The following is a 20346-nucleotide window of genomic DNA, read 5'->3' on the forward strand; positions in this document are numbered from 1 at the left end:
CTGGAAGACAGACTAGGTAAATAAGTGAAATTTATGTCTCACAATGCAGAGGCAAATAGCAAATGAACTAAATTAGAGAACGTAACATCATTTTAATGAAGCAGTACTGGTTTTTAGTGTTCTTTTGAGTTGTCTTGAGACCAAAGGGCAAGCATGGGAAAAAATTCCCTATTTTCTGAAATGTAGTTGCTTGTAAGATGGAATAGAAAAATCTCTTTTTTTAAAAAAAAACTATTTTTTGCAGCATTTGGGCTTCTTTATTCCCCTACCAGGGTTTGAACCCATAGCCCCCTGGAGTGGAAGCACAGAGTCTTCACTACCTGACCACCAGGGTAGTCCCTGGAATAGAAATTTTAGACAAGTATTTCCTGGCTTGCCAATAAGACATTCTATTTTACAATAATGATTATTAGCAGGCATGTAGAATTACCTGAGTGTGGGTTACTATAGTTTTATGATGTTTGGTAGTCAGTCTGGATTATTCCATGCTGGTTTCTTATGCCTTGAAACACTTTGACACATGGCCTTCCTCCTGTTAACAATGCCTCTATTTAAATACAGCTTCATTCCTTAATGGGTTTTGATCTTTAGGGATTAAACCCATGAGGACCATTAACCTAAGGAATGTAACTCAATTAGCTGTGAATGATTGAAAATAAACTAATATGTTTTCCGTTTGGAGAGCTTGGTGTCTCACCTTTATTTTTTCTCCATCTGTCTAACGCAGAGTAAATACATGATGTTGGTAAATCACCCTTGTCGCAGGTGCCGTCAGTAATCATTTTTTTTTTTAACAGTTTGGTTACCTGATATTTTGAAAGCTTTTAGGAAAAGTTGACTTTGATTGTCCTTTTCTATGCTGGTTATTGTCCTTGTTTCTTAAATTTGACTTGGTTTCAGGATTCGGATTTGATTCCTGGGTGGGGAAGATCCCCTGGAGGAAGGCATGGCAACACACTCCAGTATTCTTGCCTGGAGAATCCCATGGACAGAGGAGCCTGGCGGGCAATAGTCCATGGGGTTGCAAAGAGTTGGACACGACTGAGCGACTAAGCACACAAGATTCAAGCAGTTTTCTCTGTTAGAGTAGGTTTGTTAATTAAAAGAAAAAACTGTAGTTTGTGGAAATTCTGTTTCCAGGACACACACGTATTCTTACTTTGTGTATCCTTGTTTGGGGCAGTATTGTTTCTCCCAGTACTGGTCTTGGCCTAATTACTCTTGACTCAGTCCTCCTTCTCCAGGTCTCCCCTCCGCCAAGTTTGGTGCATAACAAATAGTATAGGCTATTTACACCACTGATAACAAATTTCATATATAATTTTAGGATTAAATGATCCAAGATAATTGTACAGTAGGTACTCATAATCCATTTCATTTTTTTTCTCTGTGTCGTTTCAGTTGAAATCTTGGTTTAGGTAGAATTGCTAATGTTACTTTGGCTTTTCTTGAACATTTTCCCACATTTTTGGTTGGCTGTTCTCTTTAGTTTCATTTTTCACTTTGTCTCATCTGTCTTTGAAAGTCCACTAAAAAAACAAAAATTAATAGAAACTTGTGGGGTTTATAAGCCTGGTTTAATAAACTCAAGCCTAAACAAGTTAGATCTAATTATAGGACTGATCTCCAGAGAGGGTGTGGTGCGTGTGTGCTAAGTTGCTCAGTTATGTCTGACTCTTGGCAACCCCGTGGACTGTGTCCATGGGATTCTCCAGGCAAGAATACTGGAGTGGGTTGCCATGCCCTTCTCCATGGGATCTTCCTGACGCAAGGATCGAACCCATGTCTTACATGTCCTGCATTGGCAGGCAGGTTCTGGACAGGCGCCTAAAAACGATTGAGCTGGAGCTTATGTGAAACCTGCATTTCTCTCTTATGGGTTAAAGGTGAAAAAAAAAGTGTGATTTTACTCCACTTCTCTGTTCTATTTATTCTCTGCTCATTTGTACTTCGAGCAAGTTCAAATTTCAATAAAAGGAGAAAGGAGGTAGCAAACATTTTGCTCATCTCCCTGTGCCATCTCAAAGAAGCAGAACTGGGCCCAGAAAATGAGTTGGCATTTTTTATCTTTTCACTCAGCATTCATTTTTTGAGAGTGCCATTAGTGTGTTGAGAGACAGCTTATCTTAAAATTGAAAGAGTCATTAACCAAGCCTTGCAGTTTCTTGGTTTTGCTGTGAAAATGAGCCGCCTCCTGTTGTCTGAATGGAGCTTATGATTTTTAGCTTTATGCCTGGAGCATTTAGTGTAGAAGGGGCTTCCGAGAAACCTGGTGTGTACTGCCATTTTTAGGTGAGGGAACTGAGATCTGGTGTGCTGTCCAGAGTTACACCCAGCACTAGCAGAACCAGGACCAAGGAAGAAAGGGTCCTTCGACTTCCGTGCTTTTCTGAGGAGGCCTGGCATCTCAAAAGGCAATGACTCTTGTAATCTTTGTCCAATTACCAGTTTCTCCCAGAGGTTAAAGCACTTACCTTGGAGATTGAAATTAACAACTTGAAAATGCCACATTGATTTTTTTTTTAATTAAAATGAGACCACTAATGATGTACTTAAATTTTTTTTTTCTATTGAAGGACAATTGCTTTACAGCATTGTGGAGGTCTCTGCTATACATGAATGTGAATCAGTTGTGATTATGTATGTACCATCCCGCCCTTCTCGGTCGTCATCGAGCGCCAGGCTAGTTGTCTTTTCCACGTGGTGATGTGCACGTGTCAGTGCTGCTCTCTCCATTTGTCCCACCTCTTCTCCCGCTGTGTCCACAGTCCACTCTCCACATCTGTGTCTCCATTTCTTCTCTGTAAATAGGTTCATCTGTACTGTTTCTAGATTGCATGCTGATGTGCTAGTCGTGGCCAACTCTTTGCAACCCCATGGATTGTAGCCCGCCAGGTTCCTCTGTCCATGGAATTTTCCAGGCAAGAATACTGGAGTGGGTTTCCATTTCCTTCTCCATTAGATTCCATATGAATGCTTTAATAGATGATATTATAGATGATAATAGATGACTTGTTTTTGTGACTGCCTTCACTCTGTGTAACAGGTTCTAGGTTCATCCACCTCACTACAGCCGACTCACATGTGTTCCTTTGGATGGTTGAGTTCTATTCCACTGTGTATAGGTACCATATCTTCTTTAGCTGTACCTCTATCATTGGACATCTAGGTTGCTTCCATGTTCTGGCTATTGTAAATAGCACTGCCACGTTGATTTTGATTCTGTCTGCTTTTACAATCCTGGTAGGTAGGTTTTTGATTGAGAGTGTAAAATTTCAAGTAATCAAGAGAAATTGCCAAAAGAGATTGTGATTCTAGATCATCCTGCGTGTGCCCCCAACACTGAGAATTTGAAAGATCTGTATCCAGACTAGACATAGTGATTTGTGACATATGTTTATGATTCATGAGGGAATTCTTATCTCTGTGGAGTCCTTGGTTCAAGGGTATTAATATAAAATTAGAGAAAATGAATTTTAGGATTATGTGGTTGAATGTGGTAAAGAATGCCTTTCTGAAATTCCTGAGTATATTTTGTAGTAGAAAATCATATGTGGATAAAGGAATTATGATATTTTGGATTGTTCCATTTAGTCTCATTCTAGTTGACGGATGGATATTACTACTTTTAATTTTTCATTTTATTGTTTTTTAAAAGGAGTTTGTTTTTGTGAGTTTTCGATAATGGGCAATAGTAATTTTATATTTGTTTGCCCATTCGATGTACTAATTGAATCAGTTCGGGTCTATTGAGCAGTTCCTCAATTCTGAAAATTATTTTTTTAATTTAAAAAAGCTAATTGAGTCATGTCATCTTTCTTTTTTTTTTTTTCATCTTTTATAGCCAACACATATCTCTTTATGGTACAAGCTCGAGGAATAATGTTAAGAGAAAATGTGAAGACAATAGGACATATGATCAGGCTGTACACAAACAAAAACACCACGCTCAACGGCACAGGTAAGGCTGCTTCCGGTTTTAATGTTGCTTCACTTCTGCTTCTTAGCCTTGTCATCATAAACTAGTAAACCTAATCTCTTCATCTTTGTCCTGCCTCCAAGTAACTTCCTGTTAATGAGGAAGGTCTCCAGAGTGCTCCAGGAGGCTCCTTCACTATCAGGACTGTCCAGTATTCTAGGACATCAGAGGTGTGATCGCCGAGGTGCTGGGGTTTTGTATAAAGACACTTAGGTTAATTCTTGAAAGCATAAGCAAAATATGAAAGATAACTTGTATTTTTCAATTCACCTTCCATAGTAAAGACAAATTAATCACAAAGAGAGTCATTTATGCATCTTAGCCATGCTGCCATCTTTTTTCATGCCCATTTTAATTCCTAAGATGATTTGCCAACTTTGTGTAGAAAATACTTGTTTCAGTTACAGAAGAGTGTTGATCATTGTGTGGCCTTTTTAGGAGCGAAAGGAAGAAATCATATAACATTGGAAATCAGTAGCCGCTCTTGCCTTTTTAAAATATAACTTAGAAGAAGGGTCTCCATCAGAATCACAGGAAGTTAAAGCCTAAGTAATAGGCGCAACTCATGATTTAATGATGGTAGAGCTAATGTGAGTAGGTTCAACTGTTGTGGAAGAATGCGTGTGCTCCTTGTAGCAGTGTTTTCCACATTGTCTCTGGAAGCTGTATTAGATGCGGCTGATTGTCAGTTGTTGCATCCACTGTATTCTTATTTTAAGCAGTTAAAATTCAAGATTCAACTTATGTCATCAGTTCTTCATTCGTTGTGTCACTATAAATCACACACACACACCTAACTTGCTAATAGGAAGTCCCTGTCCCTCCCAGTCATAGGTACATTTTCTTAAAATGTATGTTAAGGTGGGTAATAGATTTAGACCCGTCTCAGATCTCAAGCGGAGAAGGCAATGGCACCCCACTCCAGTACTCTTGCCTGGAAAATCCCATGGATGGAGGAGCCTGGTAGGCTGTAGTCCATGGGGTCGCTAAGAGTCGGACACGACTGAGTGACTTCACTTTCACTTTTTCACTTTCATGCATTGGAGAAGGAAATGGCAATCCACTCCAGTGTTCTTGCCTGGAGAATCCCAGGGGCAGGAGAGCCTGGTGGGTTGACGTCTATGGGGTCACACAGAGTCGAATACGACTGAAGTGACTTAGCAGCGGCAGATCTCAAGACTGTTGCATATTGATTCTTAATTTCAGTGTCACACATGCTTCTACAAAATCTATTCTAGTTATTTGCCTAATTTGTGTTATGATGCCACCAATCAATGTTTTTTAATCACTCTTAATTTTCTTCTTTTAACTTTAAAGAAATTTCCTTCAGAAGGATGGTCTCATCTGAGTTGGTATTTTAATAGTACAGCGAAAGTCTCATGAACTGGTCTTCTGCCTGAATTAGTCTTCTGAATAATAGGTCAATCTTAGAGAAGTTGAAACATTTTAAAAGCTTCACTGGGATTTGTCCTGGTTGAATAAGTTGGTTGTTAAAGTGTTCATTAGAAGTTCGTTCAACTGAACAGAAGTATTAAGCATCTTTAGGTTACTGTATTTGTGTAAGTGAGTGCTTATAAAATCTGTGTATAATCAGGTTCTTTTCCCAGGGTGTGAATAAGTTACATGTGTGAATATTGTGCTTCATTAGGAGAATTAGTTATTTCAGCAAGATGAACCCCACCTCCAACCCCAACTGCAATACGTCACAACTGAAAAGAAATTCCCTCCTCCCCTCACTGAATCAGAGTTTCAGTGAAGACCAAACAACCAATGTGTCCTTTGGTTAAAGTTTGCTTTTTATGAACCTTTGGAAGCCTTTCAGTTGGTTCCTTTACTGATGGTGCAGCTCTTCTCGGGAGACTGTCATTGTCAGTTAGGAATTGGGTTTGGTTGTAAAAGAAAGCTGACTGCAGTGGTTTAAACACGAGGCTTATGTTCTTGTGTAAATCAGATCTGGAGGTTGGATAACTTCCTTTTGTTGAGAAACTCTTCACACACTTTCCCCCTTCTGCTCTGTCATGTTTCACAGGCTAAGGCACTGGGGGTCTCCAGGCTTCATGTTTGCTCTTGGGTCATTAGAAGGAGCAGTGGAAGAAAGGGAAAAGAAACAGAGTTCCCCCTTGGTAAAGATCCTTCCCAGAAGTCCCACATGGTAATTCCACTCATGTCTCATTGTTCAGTTGCTTAGTCGTGTCTGACTCTGCGACCCCATGGACTGCAGCATGCCAGGCTTCCCTGTCCTTTACTATCTCCTGGAATTTTCTGATTCATGTCCACTGAGTCAGTGGTGCTATCTAACTGTCTCATCCTCTGCCTCCCTCTTCTCCTCTTGCCTTCAGTCTTTCCCAGCATTAGAGTCTTTCCCAATGAATTGGCTCTTTGCATCAGGTAGCCTAAGTATTGGAGCTTCAGCATCAGCTTCAGTCCTTTCAGTGAATATTCAGGGTTGATTTCCTTTAGGATTGACTTGTCTGATCTTGTTGCAGTCCAAGCAAGAAACTCTAAGGAGTCTTCTCCAACACCACAGTTCAAAAGCATCGAGTCTTCAGTGCCCAGCCTTCTTTATGGTCCAACTCTCACATCTGTACATGACCACTGGAAAAACCATAGTTTTTACTATATAGACCTTTGTCAGCAAAGTGACATACTTAATTGTGAGGGCGACTGGGGATGATAGTCTTTGAGCTGGGCTTCTGGTGCTCTGAATGAAATTGGGATTCTGTCCCTGGTGGCTCAGACAGTAAAGAATCTACCTGCAATGCAGGAGATGCGGGTTGGGAAGATCCCTTGGAGAAGGGAATGGCAACCCAGTCTAGTATTTTTGCCTGGAAAATTCCATGGACAGAGGAGCCTGGCAGTCTACAGTCCATGGGATTACAAAGATTCAGACACGACTGAGTAACTAACACTTTCATTTTACCTACTAATAAAGGGAAAATGGAGTTTGAATAGGTAACTATGAAGCACTGCCGTGTTCATTTATATTGAGCAGCTAGTATAGTTAATACTCAGCTAGATATTGGAGATACAACATGAAGAAAAACATCCTTTCAAAACTGTGCTTTCCAACAGCATGGTCTTTCTCCCACATTGCCACATTACTTTTTCTAGGGGAAATAATCTTGAAACTTTAGATCTAGAAGGACCATTAGAGATCACTTGCTTCAACCCCATTATTATACATCTGAGACAACAAAGCCCAGATGAAGTGACCAACCCAAGGCTGCACAGCTTGTAACTGGTCAACCAGGGCGAGAGCTTGTCTTCCCGACTGCTGATATTCTCTGGTTTAAGGATCAAAGGATTCTGGATCTAGTACTTGTTCTTATACCAACTAACCTGTGAATATTTAAAAGATTCTGCAAGTTCTTTATGCCCAGCTTTTTCATTTACCTTGTTTCATAGAATTATAAGACTAAAATGAAAATCTGGCATGTAGCATTCACTGTAAAAGGCAGATATTATTGTAAGTCATGTCCAACTCTTTTGCGACCCTATGGACTATAGCCTGCTAGGTTCCTCTGTCCTTGGGATCCTGGGCAAGAATCATGGAGTGGGATGCCGTTTCCTTCTCCTGGGGATCTTCCTGACTCAGAGATTGAATCCAAATCTCCTGAATTGGCATGGGGATTCTTTACCACTGAGTCACCAGGAAAGCCCAAAAGGCAGATAGTACAATTCAAAAATAAAGCATTCCTACCTCCCCCACCTCCCACCCCCCAAAAAAAGAATAAAAGATCTTCATTTTATGGAAGATCTCTAGGCTTCTGGGAGAGATGGAACTGTAAATAGCTACTTATAATTCAGTGATTTATTTCTGTGCAGGTACAGATAAAATCTGCCCCAAAGGAGACAGTGGTCAGTAAGGTGTACAAAGGACTGATTGGGCTCCAGGGAAGAGTTGAGAAATATGTATTGACTCATTGAAAATTTATCACTTAGATTAGATCTTTAAAATTCTCATCACAAGAAAAAAATATGTAACCATGTGATGGATGTTAATTAATTAGCCTGGTAGTAATCATTTCACAATATATCCAAGTATCAAATCCTTATGTGGTACACCTTAAACTAATACAGTGTTATATGCCAATAAAACTAGTTAGCAAAAAGCATAATATTTAACACGTAGTGGCAAATTGTGATATTTCTAAGTACTTTTGATTCCAAATAGGACTTTTTAACCATGTGCCTGACATTCTGAAGCATCAAGTGTAAAGAGATTTATATAAAATTTTTGTAAAGAAATCATGTACTTTTATAATCAAATGGTACCTTGCCTTGTAGCTCATGGAGTCAGTCAAATTAAGAAAACAAAATGTATTATTCAGTGAGCAGTTATCAGAACAGATGACAAAGGTCACGTGCTGTTAGAGCCAGTAGGCTTGTTAGAAATAAGCCGGCACACTTCCTCATTCGGCGGGTGCGTGGATGGAGGCCCTCGGACTTGGCCAGCCTGACCCGGCAAGCAGTAAACAGGCCAGAACGCTGACTGGGTTTCTGTTACCTGCTTTCAGCCGCAGGGGAAACAAAGCCCTAGAGAGGGCTCATTTGGCCTGTTCTCTTAAGATCCAGTGAGAGCCAAGGAGGGGCTTGTCTAACAGTTTTCATTCTGGGTTCCTTTTTTTTCCGGTGTAGCTCTGAAAGGGAGGAAGAAGGCAGGGGCCCAAGTCTCACTGTGTTTTCATCCGTTCATTAGATGAAATAATGTCTGCATTTTACAGCGGTTGTGGTAGATCGGCCTCTGGAGCATCTGTCATGCGTCATCTTTTAAAGCTCCTGGGTTTTGAGCTGGGGGTGTGCTACATGGGCCTCAGCACTTTGGTAGGAATAACAGTTTTGTGGGTTTATTACATCATAGTCTCCCAGAGTTTAAATCATTGTTGGCCACATTATCAGTTGTGAAGTATTCTTTTGTAGTGAGTATCTTCTGTTTTGTAGATGCTGTGTTAGATGCTAGAAATCAAAGGCAATTTGATTTCAATTAAAAGAGATTTATAGACATATGGCAAGGGGGTGCATAGTTTTTATATTCACAACACACTGGGATGACGTAACTGCCGCTAGATGCATTACTGAAGGGTACAGACATTTTTATTAGCCTGACAATGAGTTGAGGTCTTGTGATCATTTATAAGGACGTTGCCAAGAGTCACATGTTTTAGCTAAAAAACTTTGTATTTAAAGGATAAAATATAATGATACTGCATGTCTCTGAGGGTTTTTTAAAATTGATTCTTTATAAACTGATAAAAGTGATCCATGGTTTCTTTCGTGACAAATTCAGTCATTTTAGCCTGAAAATAAACAGTGAAAACAATCCTCCAGCCCTCCCGTTGACACGAGACTCCCCAAAGGGAGCCGTGTTAACAGTCTGTTTTGCAGAGAGGTCTGGAGAGCTTTAAACCTTTGTGACTTGGATGTGGATTTAGAATCAGAGTCTGTGGCTAAGAGAGGGGGCCCAGGCTTTAATGACAAGAATTAATAAATTATGTATAGTAAGAAAATGCTCTTATTTAAATTTATACGACATTAAGAAATTACTTTAGGACTGTGTGTTAATACTTGTCTTCTTCGGGATTATAAGAAAATGGGCCTTTGGACCACAGAAAGGCAGTGGACTCCCAGGGACAAGCTTATTTATCTTCTATTTTCAGCTCCTACAAATGCACAGTACAGAGTAGATGCGTGGCTGGCATAGTTTATAGTTTGAGTCCCCAGTAAAAGGAGAAGAGTTTGTTTGTTTGTTTGTTTTTACTAGAAATCTGATACATGTATCTATAGTTTTTAAAGGATTTTGAGAAAAGAATCAGAACTTTATTGGACTTCCTGACACTTATTTTGAAGCTTCCCAGGTGATGCTAGTGGTAAAGAACCTGCCTGCCATTGCAGGAGGTGAGAGTTTGTTCCCTGTATGTTGGGAAGATCTCCTGGAGAAGGAAATGGCAACCCATTCTAAAATTGTTCCCTGGAGAATCCCATGGACAGAGGAGCCTGGCAGGCTACAATCCATGGGTCTTAGAAAGACAGACATGATTGAAGTGACTTGGCACTCACACTTATGTCATGCTTCAGTTCAGTTCAGTCGCTCAGTCGTGTCCGACTCTTTGTGACCCCATGAATTGCAGCACACCAGGCCTCCCTGTCCATCACCAACTCCCAGAGTTCACCCAGACTCGTGTCCATTGAGTCAGTGATGCCATCCAGCCATCTCATCCTCTGTCGTCCCCTTCTCCTCCTGCCCCCAATCCCTCCCAGCATCAGAGTCTTTTCCAATGAGTCAACTCTTCACATGAGGTGGCCAAAGTACTGGAGTTTCAACTTTAGCATCAGTCCTTCCAAAGAACACTTAGGACTGATCTCCTTCAGAATGGACTGGTTGGATCTCCTTGCAGTCCAAGGGACTCTCAAGAGTCTTCTCCAACACCACAGTTCAAAAGCATCAATTCTTTGCCGCTCAGCTTTCTTCACAGTCCAACTCTCACATCCATACATGACCACTGGAAAAACCATAGCTTTGACTAGACAGACCTTTGTTGGCAAAGTAATGTCTCTGCTTTTGAATATGCTATCTAGGTTGGTCATAACTTCCCTTCCAAGGAGTAAGCATCTTTTAATTTCATGGCTGCAGTCACCATCTGTAGTGATTTTGGAGCCCCCCAAAATAAAGTCTGACACTGTTTCTGCTGTTTCCCCATCTATTTCCCATGAAGTGATGGGACCAGATGCCATGATCTTCATTTTCTGAATGTTGAGCTTTAACCCAACTTTTTCACTCTCCTGTTTCACTTTCATCAAGAGGCTTTTGAGTTCCTCTTCACTTCCTGCCATAAGGGTGGTGTCATCTGCATATCTGAGGTTATTGATATTTCTCCTGGCAATCTTGATTCCAGCTTGTGCTTCTTCTAGCCCAACATTTCTCATGATGTACTCTGCATAGAAGTTAAATAAGCAGGGTAACAATATACAGCCTTGACGTACTCCTTTTCCTATTTGGAACCAGTCTGTTGTTCCATGTCCAGTTCTAACTGTTGCTTCCTGACCTGCATACAGGTTTCTCAAGAGGCAGGTCAGGTGGTCTGGTATTCCCATCTCTTTCAGAATTTTCCACAGTTTATTGTGATCCACACAGTCAAAGGCTTTGGCATAGTCAATAAAGCAGAAATAGATGTTTTTCTGGAACTCTCTTGCTTTTTCGAGGATCCAGCGGATATTGGCAATTTGATCTCTGGTTCCTCTGCCTTTTTTAAAATCAGCTTGAACATCTGGAACTTCGTATCTTTAAATCTTTCAGGTATCTATGGATGAGACACAGATGTGGTCTCCTAGAGGGGTTTGTTTCTGTGGTTTTTGTCTGTCCCTGCATGTATTGGCATAAAAACTGGTAATGTCCACTGAACCCCTCTGCCCTCTGTCTTAGAGGGCTTTCCTTACCAAATGCTCTGCAGGCTTCCTTGGAGAAAGGCATGAGTGGGGGAGGACTTTGTTACTGAGGCTTTCTCACTTTCTGGTGGAATAGGTCTTAGCCACTGTACTGTCACTGGGCCCTATTTGTCACGTTGAGGTTTTCTGGTAATACACTTACCTTCAAACCTGACTGACAAGTTGCAAATTCATGAGGAATTGCCACTTATTTATAAGGGGCTCTGGTCTGCAGGGCCCCTTCCAGCAGGTAGGCCTGAAGGGTGTGTGTCTTTGCTCCAAAGTGTCTTCCTGGCTCCCAGGCTGCATCTCCATCTACTGTATTTTTTTTTTTTAAAGAATGTCTTCAGTTTGCTTTGTTATTTATTTATTGGTCACACCTGTGGCTTGCAGGATCTTTGTTCCCTGACCAGGGATTGAACCTAGGCCCTTGGCAGTGAAAGCAAGAAATCTTAACCACTGGACCACCAGGGAATTCCCTTCATCTATTGTATTTTGATGATGCATGAATGTTTGTTAGGTCATGACATGGACCAGAGGTATTTAAGTTTCTTTGATTCTTCTCATGTGCTTCACATTCAATTTCCAGGAGTCTGCGGTGAGGTTTAACTTTTGCAGTTCAATAAGCCTGTGAAGAGGAGCTAAAAAGCCTCTTGATGAAAGTGAAAGTGGAGAGTGAAAAAGTTGGCTTAAAGCTCAACATTCAGAAAACGAAGATCATGGCATCCAGTCCCACCACTTCATGGGAAATAGATGGGGAAACAGTGGAAACAGTCAGACTTTATTTTGGGGGCTCCAAAATCACTGCAGATGGTGACTGCAGCCATGAAATTAAAAGATGCTTACTCCTTGGAAGGAAAGTTATGACCAACCTAGATAGCATATTCAAAAGCAGAGACATTACTTTGCCAACAAAGATTCGTCTAGTCAAGGCTATGGTTTTTCCTGTGGTCATATATGGATGTGAGAGTTGGACTGTGAAGAAGGCTGAGCGCCGAAGAATTGATGCTTTTGAACTGTGGTGTTGGAGAAGACTCTTGAGAGTCCCTTGGACTGCAAGGAGATCCAACCAGTCCATTCTGAAGGAGATCAGCCCTGGGATTTCTTTGGAAGGAATGATGCTAAAGCTGAAACTCCAGTACTTTGGCCACCTCATGTGAAGAGTTGACTCATTGGAAAAGACTCTGATGCTGGGAGGGATTGGGGGCAGGAGGAGAAGGGGACGACAGAGGATGAGATGGCTGGATGGCATCACTGACTCGATGGACGTGAGTCTGAGTGAACTCCGGGAGTTGGTGATGGACAGGGAGGCCTGGTGTGCTGCGATTCATGGGGTCGCAAAGAGTCGGACATGACTGAGCGACTGATCTCATGTGATCTGAAGCCTGTGATTTTGACCCTCAGTCTTGTGCTTGCTGGTCGCTGGTAGGCAGACCGCCCTTTTAAGTCATACGTCCGTTTTCCCTTTTCCTAACTCTTCTTGCTGGCCACTTCTTATAGGAATGCGTTTTTCATTAGAGCAGATTACTGAGGTCTGAAGTAAAGTCTTCATCTTCTCCAAAGTGGCTGCTGGAACTTCATTTCCTGTGGGTACAAAGTTTGTGATCCAGAAGACAGACTGGTGTAATCAGCCGTTTCCATTTCTCGTCTCTTATTGACTGGGTGCTGGTCTCATTTTCTTACACTAGCTTCCTCTTGCATAGCAGGAAGCTATCAGGTCATGGTTCCCAGATTTGCTTCTCAGAATTTCTCAGAACTTTGTTCCAGAAAGGGACTGAGATGTGATCTCCTCGGTTCCAAGTTAAAAAATTCCTAAGGCTCTTGATTGTTCCAGGTTGAGGGGCTCATTTCTAAAGCAGTCACTCCTAGCTGAAGTTCCTGAATATGCATATGGACTTGGGGTTGTTCTGAGCACTTTGTACACTTATCTTTCTGAAATCTGACACGAGGCAGGTGCAGAAGAGAAACTTTTCTTCTCTTGCTTTGTGCCACCAAGCTAGTGCATGTTGGTGCAGGATTTGAACTCAGTACTTGATCTTGGCACTCTAAACCAGTACCTCTGTGTTCCATAATTTGCTGACTCTAAAAATAATAGACCTAATGTAATAATAGCTCCAGGGTGCTCCAGAAACTGCAGCCCACGCGTTGGGTATGACTAATTTAAGACTTTTAATTGGGCTGTATTGCAGAAGTCAGTTGAGTGGGTAAATCTCAGTTTCTTAAGTGTGAGGCAGTGAGAAAACATTACTCCTACCGTCTGCTCTCTGTGGCTGCAAATGCAGCATGCTGTGGCCATGTGGGTGTCCAGAGCACCCTGGGCTGCCTGATAGTAGAGATGATCCCCCTGGAGCACTTTCTTTATATATATGTTAATACACATATATACAGTTGTATTTTATTTTTGGCCCTGCTGGGTCTTCACTGCTGCACGTGGGCTTTCTCTAGTTGTGGCAGGCAGGGGCTACTCTCTCTTGTGGTGCACAGGCTTCTCATTGTGGTGGCTTCTTTGGCCAGGGGGTTGAGAATCTCCCTACCAGTGCAGGGGACACCGTTCGATCCCTGGTCGGGGAAGATCCCATATGCCACAGGGCAACTAAGCCCGTGCACCACACTGCTGAGCCCACGCTCTCGCACCCCTGGTACACTTTCACTCCCCTTTTGCATCTGCCTCAGCTCGGAGAGGGATGGGAGCAGGTGTTCTCTGCTGGTGGCAAATGAGTCTGCTGTGTGTGCACACGCGCGGATCCGGCCGCTCCGCTCCAGCCTCGTCCCAGTGTCCCCTGGGAAATCATGCTGAGAGGTCCCTTCTGGCAGCCGTGAAGGGTGAACGGGAGAGCAGTCCCGGCGGGTGTAGTTTGCTTTTCCCTAGTTCTTTCTAGATAATTGGCTTTTAAGTGCTGCTGTGGATCGCAGAGTGTAGTGTTTACACAGTGACAGCGACATATTTCTTACTAGGAGCAAAGCAAAAGGCAATTTTTTGGTCGTAACTTTTTTTTTCTCTCTCTCTCTAAGATTATCCTGAAGGCAATAATTCAAGTGATTATCTTGTTCAAACAACAACATATCTTCCGGAAAACTTCACATATTCACCATACCTCCCCTGCCCAGAAAAACTGCCTTACATGCGTAAGTTTCATCTCGTTTTCACTTCAGCTATGTGCTTGTATTATAATAACATAATAAAATTCACATGGTTTGAGGACACCACCCTCAGGTCATTATCAGGGTGCTCATGTTCATATCGTGTAGCGTGTTATTATATTTGACTTTTGAGGGGTGCAGAGCAATTTTTTGTAGGGGGGAGCAGGATTGAAAAACTGAAGAAAAGCTTTTCACTTACCCAGAAATAACCTCTGTTGTGAGTTTCATGTATATTCTTAAAATTACTCTTAGAGTGATTTTAATATCTTTTATATGGGTAGAAAATTAAAATATTTCAAAGGCTTTAAGAATTTATATAAGTGGTTTTAAAATTGCATTTTTTTCTGTAACTTGCTTTCTTAGTTATTTTTTGAGAACTGTCCATGTTGATACATAGAGATCTATTTATTGTCATTAACTATGGTGCAGTATAAAAAAGTGAACTGTGTAGGGATATGCTCATTTGTGGCCGACCCCATGGACTGTAGCCCTTCAGATTCCTCTGTCTGTGGGATTTCCCAGGCAAGAACACTGGAGTGGGTTGCCATGTCCTTCTCAGTGGATCTTCCTGACCCCGGGATCAAACCTGCATCTCCTGTGTCTCCTGCCTTGCAGGTGGATTGTTTACCACCGAGCCACTGGGGAAGCCCACTGTATAGTATATTTTTGAATAAATGTATGATATTTCACTTACCTTTCTCTCTGCTGATGAAAATTTAGTTTGTTTCTAAAATTTTGGTATCACAAAGCAGCACTGTAAGGACAGCATCAGGCATTTCCATGTGCCTAGAAGTATAATTGCTGGGCTGGCTGGCAAGGTTGCACTCCCCAGCAGCTATCCCCATTGATATCCCCAGGAGCAAAGCACGAATGCATTACTCTGATACTGATGGACTTTTAAGATTTTTGCCTTTCTTATGGATAAAACACTTTTTGCTATTATGATAAATTTAAAAGGGTATCTTGTCTAAGTGTTTACTTTCTTCATTACTAGCAGCCTTGGGTGACTTTTCCTGTGTTTGTGAGTAGTTTTGAGTTTTCTCTCCTGTGACTCAGTAACTGCTTTATTGGTTCCGTATTGGTTGGTTAGATTTTTGTGTGGATCCGTGGGAGTTCTTTATATATTCTAGCGGTGTCCTACTCTCTGCTATTTGTGTTGTAATTGGCTTGTCTTTTCATTTTGTTTATGGAGTCATTTATTTTAAAATTATGTTTCTAAGTGTATCAATCACATTAAGGCTTTCACTTTTTTTGGTCTCAAGAAAGCTTTCCTTGTTACCCAAAAGCCATACAAATACTCTCTTATTTACTTCTAATAATTTTGTTTTATATTTTTGTGTATAATATAAGGTCAAGATACTGTATTTTAAATATGTCTTTTTTTCAAAATTACGAAGATAATACATTATCATTAAAAAAAAAAAGCTCTATAATCAGTCAGAAGCCATGGAGCTATTATTTGCAGTTTTTCATTGTTTGTGTCTGTACCTCCCCCCGCCCCGATTTTAAGCATACTTCATACATATAAGTTAGTATCTTGATCTTTATATAGTTAAAATTTAAGTAAACATTATTTTGAATTGCTTATTTTTAATGTCCTAAGTAAGTGTGTTTTTTATGTCTTTCTATAACTTTTCTTTATTGAGGAAGTTAGCCTGGCGTATTTGTAGGATTTTTCAGTATATTTTTGATAGATATTATATAACTATAATTAAAAGTAAGAGTCACCTTTTATTGTCATCTAAGGCCATGGTTCTCACACTTTAGGGTGCATCAGAATCTCTGGACAGTCTTGTAAAGTGCACATTTCTGTGCCCAACCTTCAGAGTTTTGGTCAGTAGATGTGGAGTGGGGTCTGAGAAGTCTCATTTCTAACAAGCTGCCAGGTCACGTTGATGTTGGTGATCCTTGGGCCACAGACCCACTGATCTGGAATCAATCTTGGCTGTGCTATAGCTTGGGGAGCTTTCGTAATTCTTGGGCCCAACCCCTAAGTTTCTGATTTTTATTAATTGGATGTGAGGCCTCAGTGTTTTTTTGTTTTTTTTTTTTTAATTATTTTTGGCTGTGCTGGGTTTTTGTTGCTGTGAGGGCTTTTCTCAAGTTGCGGTGAGCGGGGGCTACTGTAGCTGCAGAGCTTGGGCTTCTCGTTGTGGTGGGTTTCCGACTCTGTGCAACCCCATAGACGGCAGCCCACCAGACTCCCCTGTCCCTGGGATTCTTCAGGCAAGAATACTGGAGTGGGTTGCCATTTCCTTCTCCAGTGCATGAAAGAGAAAAGTGAAAGTGAAGTCGCTCAGTCGTGTCCGACTCTTAGTGACCCCATGGATTGCAGCCTACTAGGCTCCTCCATCCGTGGGATTTTCCAGGCAAGAGAACTGGAGTAGGGTGCTGTTGCCTTCTCCAGTAACCTCCTTTACTGCCCCATAGTAGGGACTGAAGCTGTGGTTTTTGTGCCTGTATGTTTGTCAACTTTGTCATTGCAGTTTAGGCCTTCTAAAAATGAATGTTTCTGTCTGTGCAGTACTGAAACTACTGGGTGATGCTCTGTTGAAATATTGATTACAATAATTTCATTTTCATAATTTGCATATTCAGGGGTTGAGAGTTTTAGGAAGTCTTTCTGTTCTTGGTTTAGCTGCCACTTTCTTAATTAGTGCTTTGTGGGTGCTAATTGAAGTCTTGTTTCAGAGCATCTTCCGGCCAGGCCGTCCTGTCCCCCGTCCTCTCCCCGCCCTGTCCCCCAGCGCCATAACTCGTGAATGCTCCTGTCACGGGCTTGAAGGATGGTGTCACGGCTGCCCTCCCTGCCTTTCGCAGAATGTCTTGGTTCTCCTGCTCGTTCCCTCTGCTTCCATCAGTCTTACATTCTTTTGAAGAAGAGGATCACATCAATTTGTCCAACCACCTTTTCACAGAAGGACTCCTCAGGGCTCTGCCGGCTTTGGGTCCAGCTCCAATCCCTTGTCCAGTTAGCTGTGGCCAGCATGATGGGGTGTTTAATAGAAATATGGTCACATGCAGAAACTCCTGAGGAGGGGGCCACGGGCACAGCCACCACAGTGAGGCTTCTGCCAAGAGGGCTGGTGTGAGCCACCGCGGAGACCCCCTCACTAGCTGTGTGACCGCTGCACAGTCGAGCCTGTTTGCTTGTCTGTAAAATCTGAAATCATATGTCAACTTCGTGAGGATAAAGAGAAGCACAGCACCTGAAGCTTGGTGGTTGTTAATTTGCTATTCCCTCTCCTTTTCCTCATTTCCTTGAATGATGGAGCCAGATTTTACAATGATCAGGGGAGTAAGAAACCTAGGAGAAATGTATAGAGTGAAGGCATTTATTTTTATATATCTATGCATCCTTAAATTTTTTTTAAATTAGCAGATTTTTTTCCCATCAATGACAGAGAAAAGAAAATACCTAATTAGAAAAATCTTGTCATAATGTCACACAAAGTGATTGAATTCCATACCTCCCCAAATAATAGTAAAGGAGAAGTGAAGTGAAGTGAAGTTGCTCAGTCGTGTCCAACTCTTTGCGACCCCATAGACTGTAGCCTACTAGGCTCCTCTGTCCGTGGGATTTTCCAGGCAATAGTACTGGAGTGGGGTGCCATTTCCTTCTCCAGAGGATCTTCCCGACCCAGGGATCAAACCCGGGTCTCCTGCATTATAGGCAGACGCTTTACCGTCTGAGCCACCAGGGAAGCCTTGTTAAGGAGAGGCTGTGTCAAAAGATGATCTACTTAGATGAAAACCATTCACGTAAGAATGATACTGAATTTCCCTGTAATGACTGAAAATAAGGTTAGGGCTTAAAATTGGTGTTTGATTATCTGGCTGTAACGTTTTTGATTTTTCTGGCACTGATTACCATAAAGGTAAAGAGTGAACTTCTCCAGTTCACGTACAGTTGACTGCATGGGTTTCAGCATTTATTTCACATTCAGTCAATTACATTATGAAATCTATTTTAGATATTATTTATACAATGTGAATGAATCCTTCTTTATTGTTAGGGTTTATAGATTCTCTAGAGGGCAAATCCACTTTCAGCTTTATTAAATTTGCGGGAGACTCGCTGTACTCACCTGAAGAGGGAAATGGCCACACACTCCAGTGCTCTTGCTTGGAAAATCCCATGGACAGAGGGGAGCCTGGCGGGCTACAGTCCTTGCAGTCACAGAGTCAGACACGACTGAGCGCCTGAGCAAGGACTCCGTATTAATAATATTCACTTTATCTGGAGTTGAAAAATAATGCTTAGTATGGATGCTTTGATTTTTCTGTGTGAGGTTAGTGATGGAAGATGTCAGCTGTGCACTCTGCATTAAAATGAAGACAGACTTACCTGTGGATTTCCTGTCATTCAATTCCTATTCAAAGACAGTGCCTCTATAGTGACCCCTTAATGCATTTCGTCCTAGTGTTTTTGGAATAGTTGCCTTTGTGGTTTAACGTTGATAGTTTCTATGGTTGCTAGCCTTAGGACCACAACAAAAGCCACAAGGACTTTTTGAGATGAGTTTAAATAGTTCAAATGAAAAATCAGCAGAGAGGGAAAAGATAAGCAAATAAACTTCAGACAAGCTCGAGTAATGCTTATGGTAACAAACCGTCATGCCTGTGTTTATCGAAGACAAAAGCCATGGGAGCCGTTGCAGAGTCATGAGCCGCCTGCAGCAGGGCCTCTATTGTTCAGGGGGGCTGGTGGGGAGAAGCACGGCTGAGGACGTGCCTGCCAGCTGAGCAGGCGACACACCCAGAGAAGGGGTTGTGACAAAAGGGAGACAGCAGTTGCTTCTGTAAGGAAAGAGAGACTTCAGAGAGAGGGGGCACGCTGAAAGTGGGTCTTGCAGGATGGTTTAGCAGATAGCTGAAGGGGCAGTTTGCAGGCACAGGAGGCTCTGTATCCTGAGAGTGGGGAGTGGTCGGCTATGACCGGGGTGGGTGTGTTGTGGGACGTGTAGGAGGTAAGGCTGCACAGCAAGGTGAAATAGTCATAGTGTCGGTCACTCAGTCGTGTCTGACCCTTCACGACACCATGGACTGTAGCCCGCCTGGCTCCTCTGTCCATGGAATTCTCCAGGCAAGAATACTGGAGTGGATAGCCATTCCCTTCCCCAGGGGATCTTCCCAACCCAGGGTCTTCTGCATTGCAGGCAGATTCTTTACCATCTGAGCCACTGTGTTAAGGACTCACCAGTCTGAGGGCTGCCTGGGTCCCATGAATCACTGGGCATCCATGAGGTGGGCGTTGGGGGAGCAGAGCCCTGAGTGTGTGTGCAGAGGGTTGACTTCCAGCCAGGGGTGCATCTCTAAAGGTGCATGGTTTTCCAAGAATCCAGGGACAGAAAAGGGTAAAACAAAGCGGGAAACACCACTTTGGGAAATGTAACCTTTACCTGCTTTCAGTAGATACATGGTGGGGCTAGGACAGGACTTCAGAAAGATGCTTCAGATGAGCAGTTGAGAATAAATAAGAGTGGGGAAGTACCAGGGTCTGGAAGAGCCACATGGAGCTACCTGCATGGCCTGGAGGAGCAGCTGCGGTACGTGCCGGGCAGTGGTGCTGAAGAGGAGATGCTTTTGGTCCGATGAGGTGACCAACTGAGGGATCAGGGTTGATTTCTAGGTTTTGGCTCAGTGGTGGTTAACTGAAAGGCGGATTGCAGGATAAACCTCACACTTGGGAGAACGGGGAAGTGAATGAGTTTGGTGTTGGGCTTGTTCTGTTGAAAGCTCAGGAGACTTTGGGGCCTGAATTTTTTCAGGGAGATCTGGGCTAGAGGTGGTAGCAAGTGAGC

The 20346-nt window shown here is 42.3% G+C and overlaps 1 protein-coding gene across 5 annotated transcripts in view; it reads left to right on the plus strand.

The window, feature by feature from the left end:
* The window catches only part of B4GALT6 (beta-1,4-galactosyltransferase 6), a 69115-nt gene that overhangs the window by 17895 nt on the left and 30874 nt on the right, over positions 1-20346 (plus strand). For 2 of the 5 annotated variants that reach the window (XM_061399669.1, XM_061399670.1), the window contains 2 exons: positions 3845-3961; positions 14414-14527. In XM_061399669.1, coding sequence (XP_061255653.1) covers positions 3845-3961; positions 14414-14527 — 231 coding nt within the window. Of the gene's footprint in view, positions 1-3844; positions 3962-12634; positions 12827-14413; positions 14528-20346 lie in introns of those variants that run through there. The other 3 variants (XM_061399673.1, XM_061399671.1, XM_061399674.1) reach the window with 2 other exon arrangements.

Source organism: Bos javanicus, chromosome 24 (genome assembly GCF_032452875.1).
Source record: "Bos javanicus breed banteng chromosome 24, ARS-OSU_banteng_1.0, whole genome shotgun sequence".
NCBI lineage: Eukaryota > Metazoa > Chordata > Mammalia > Artiodactyla > Bovidae > Bos > Bos javanicus.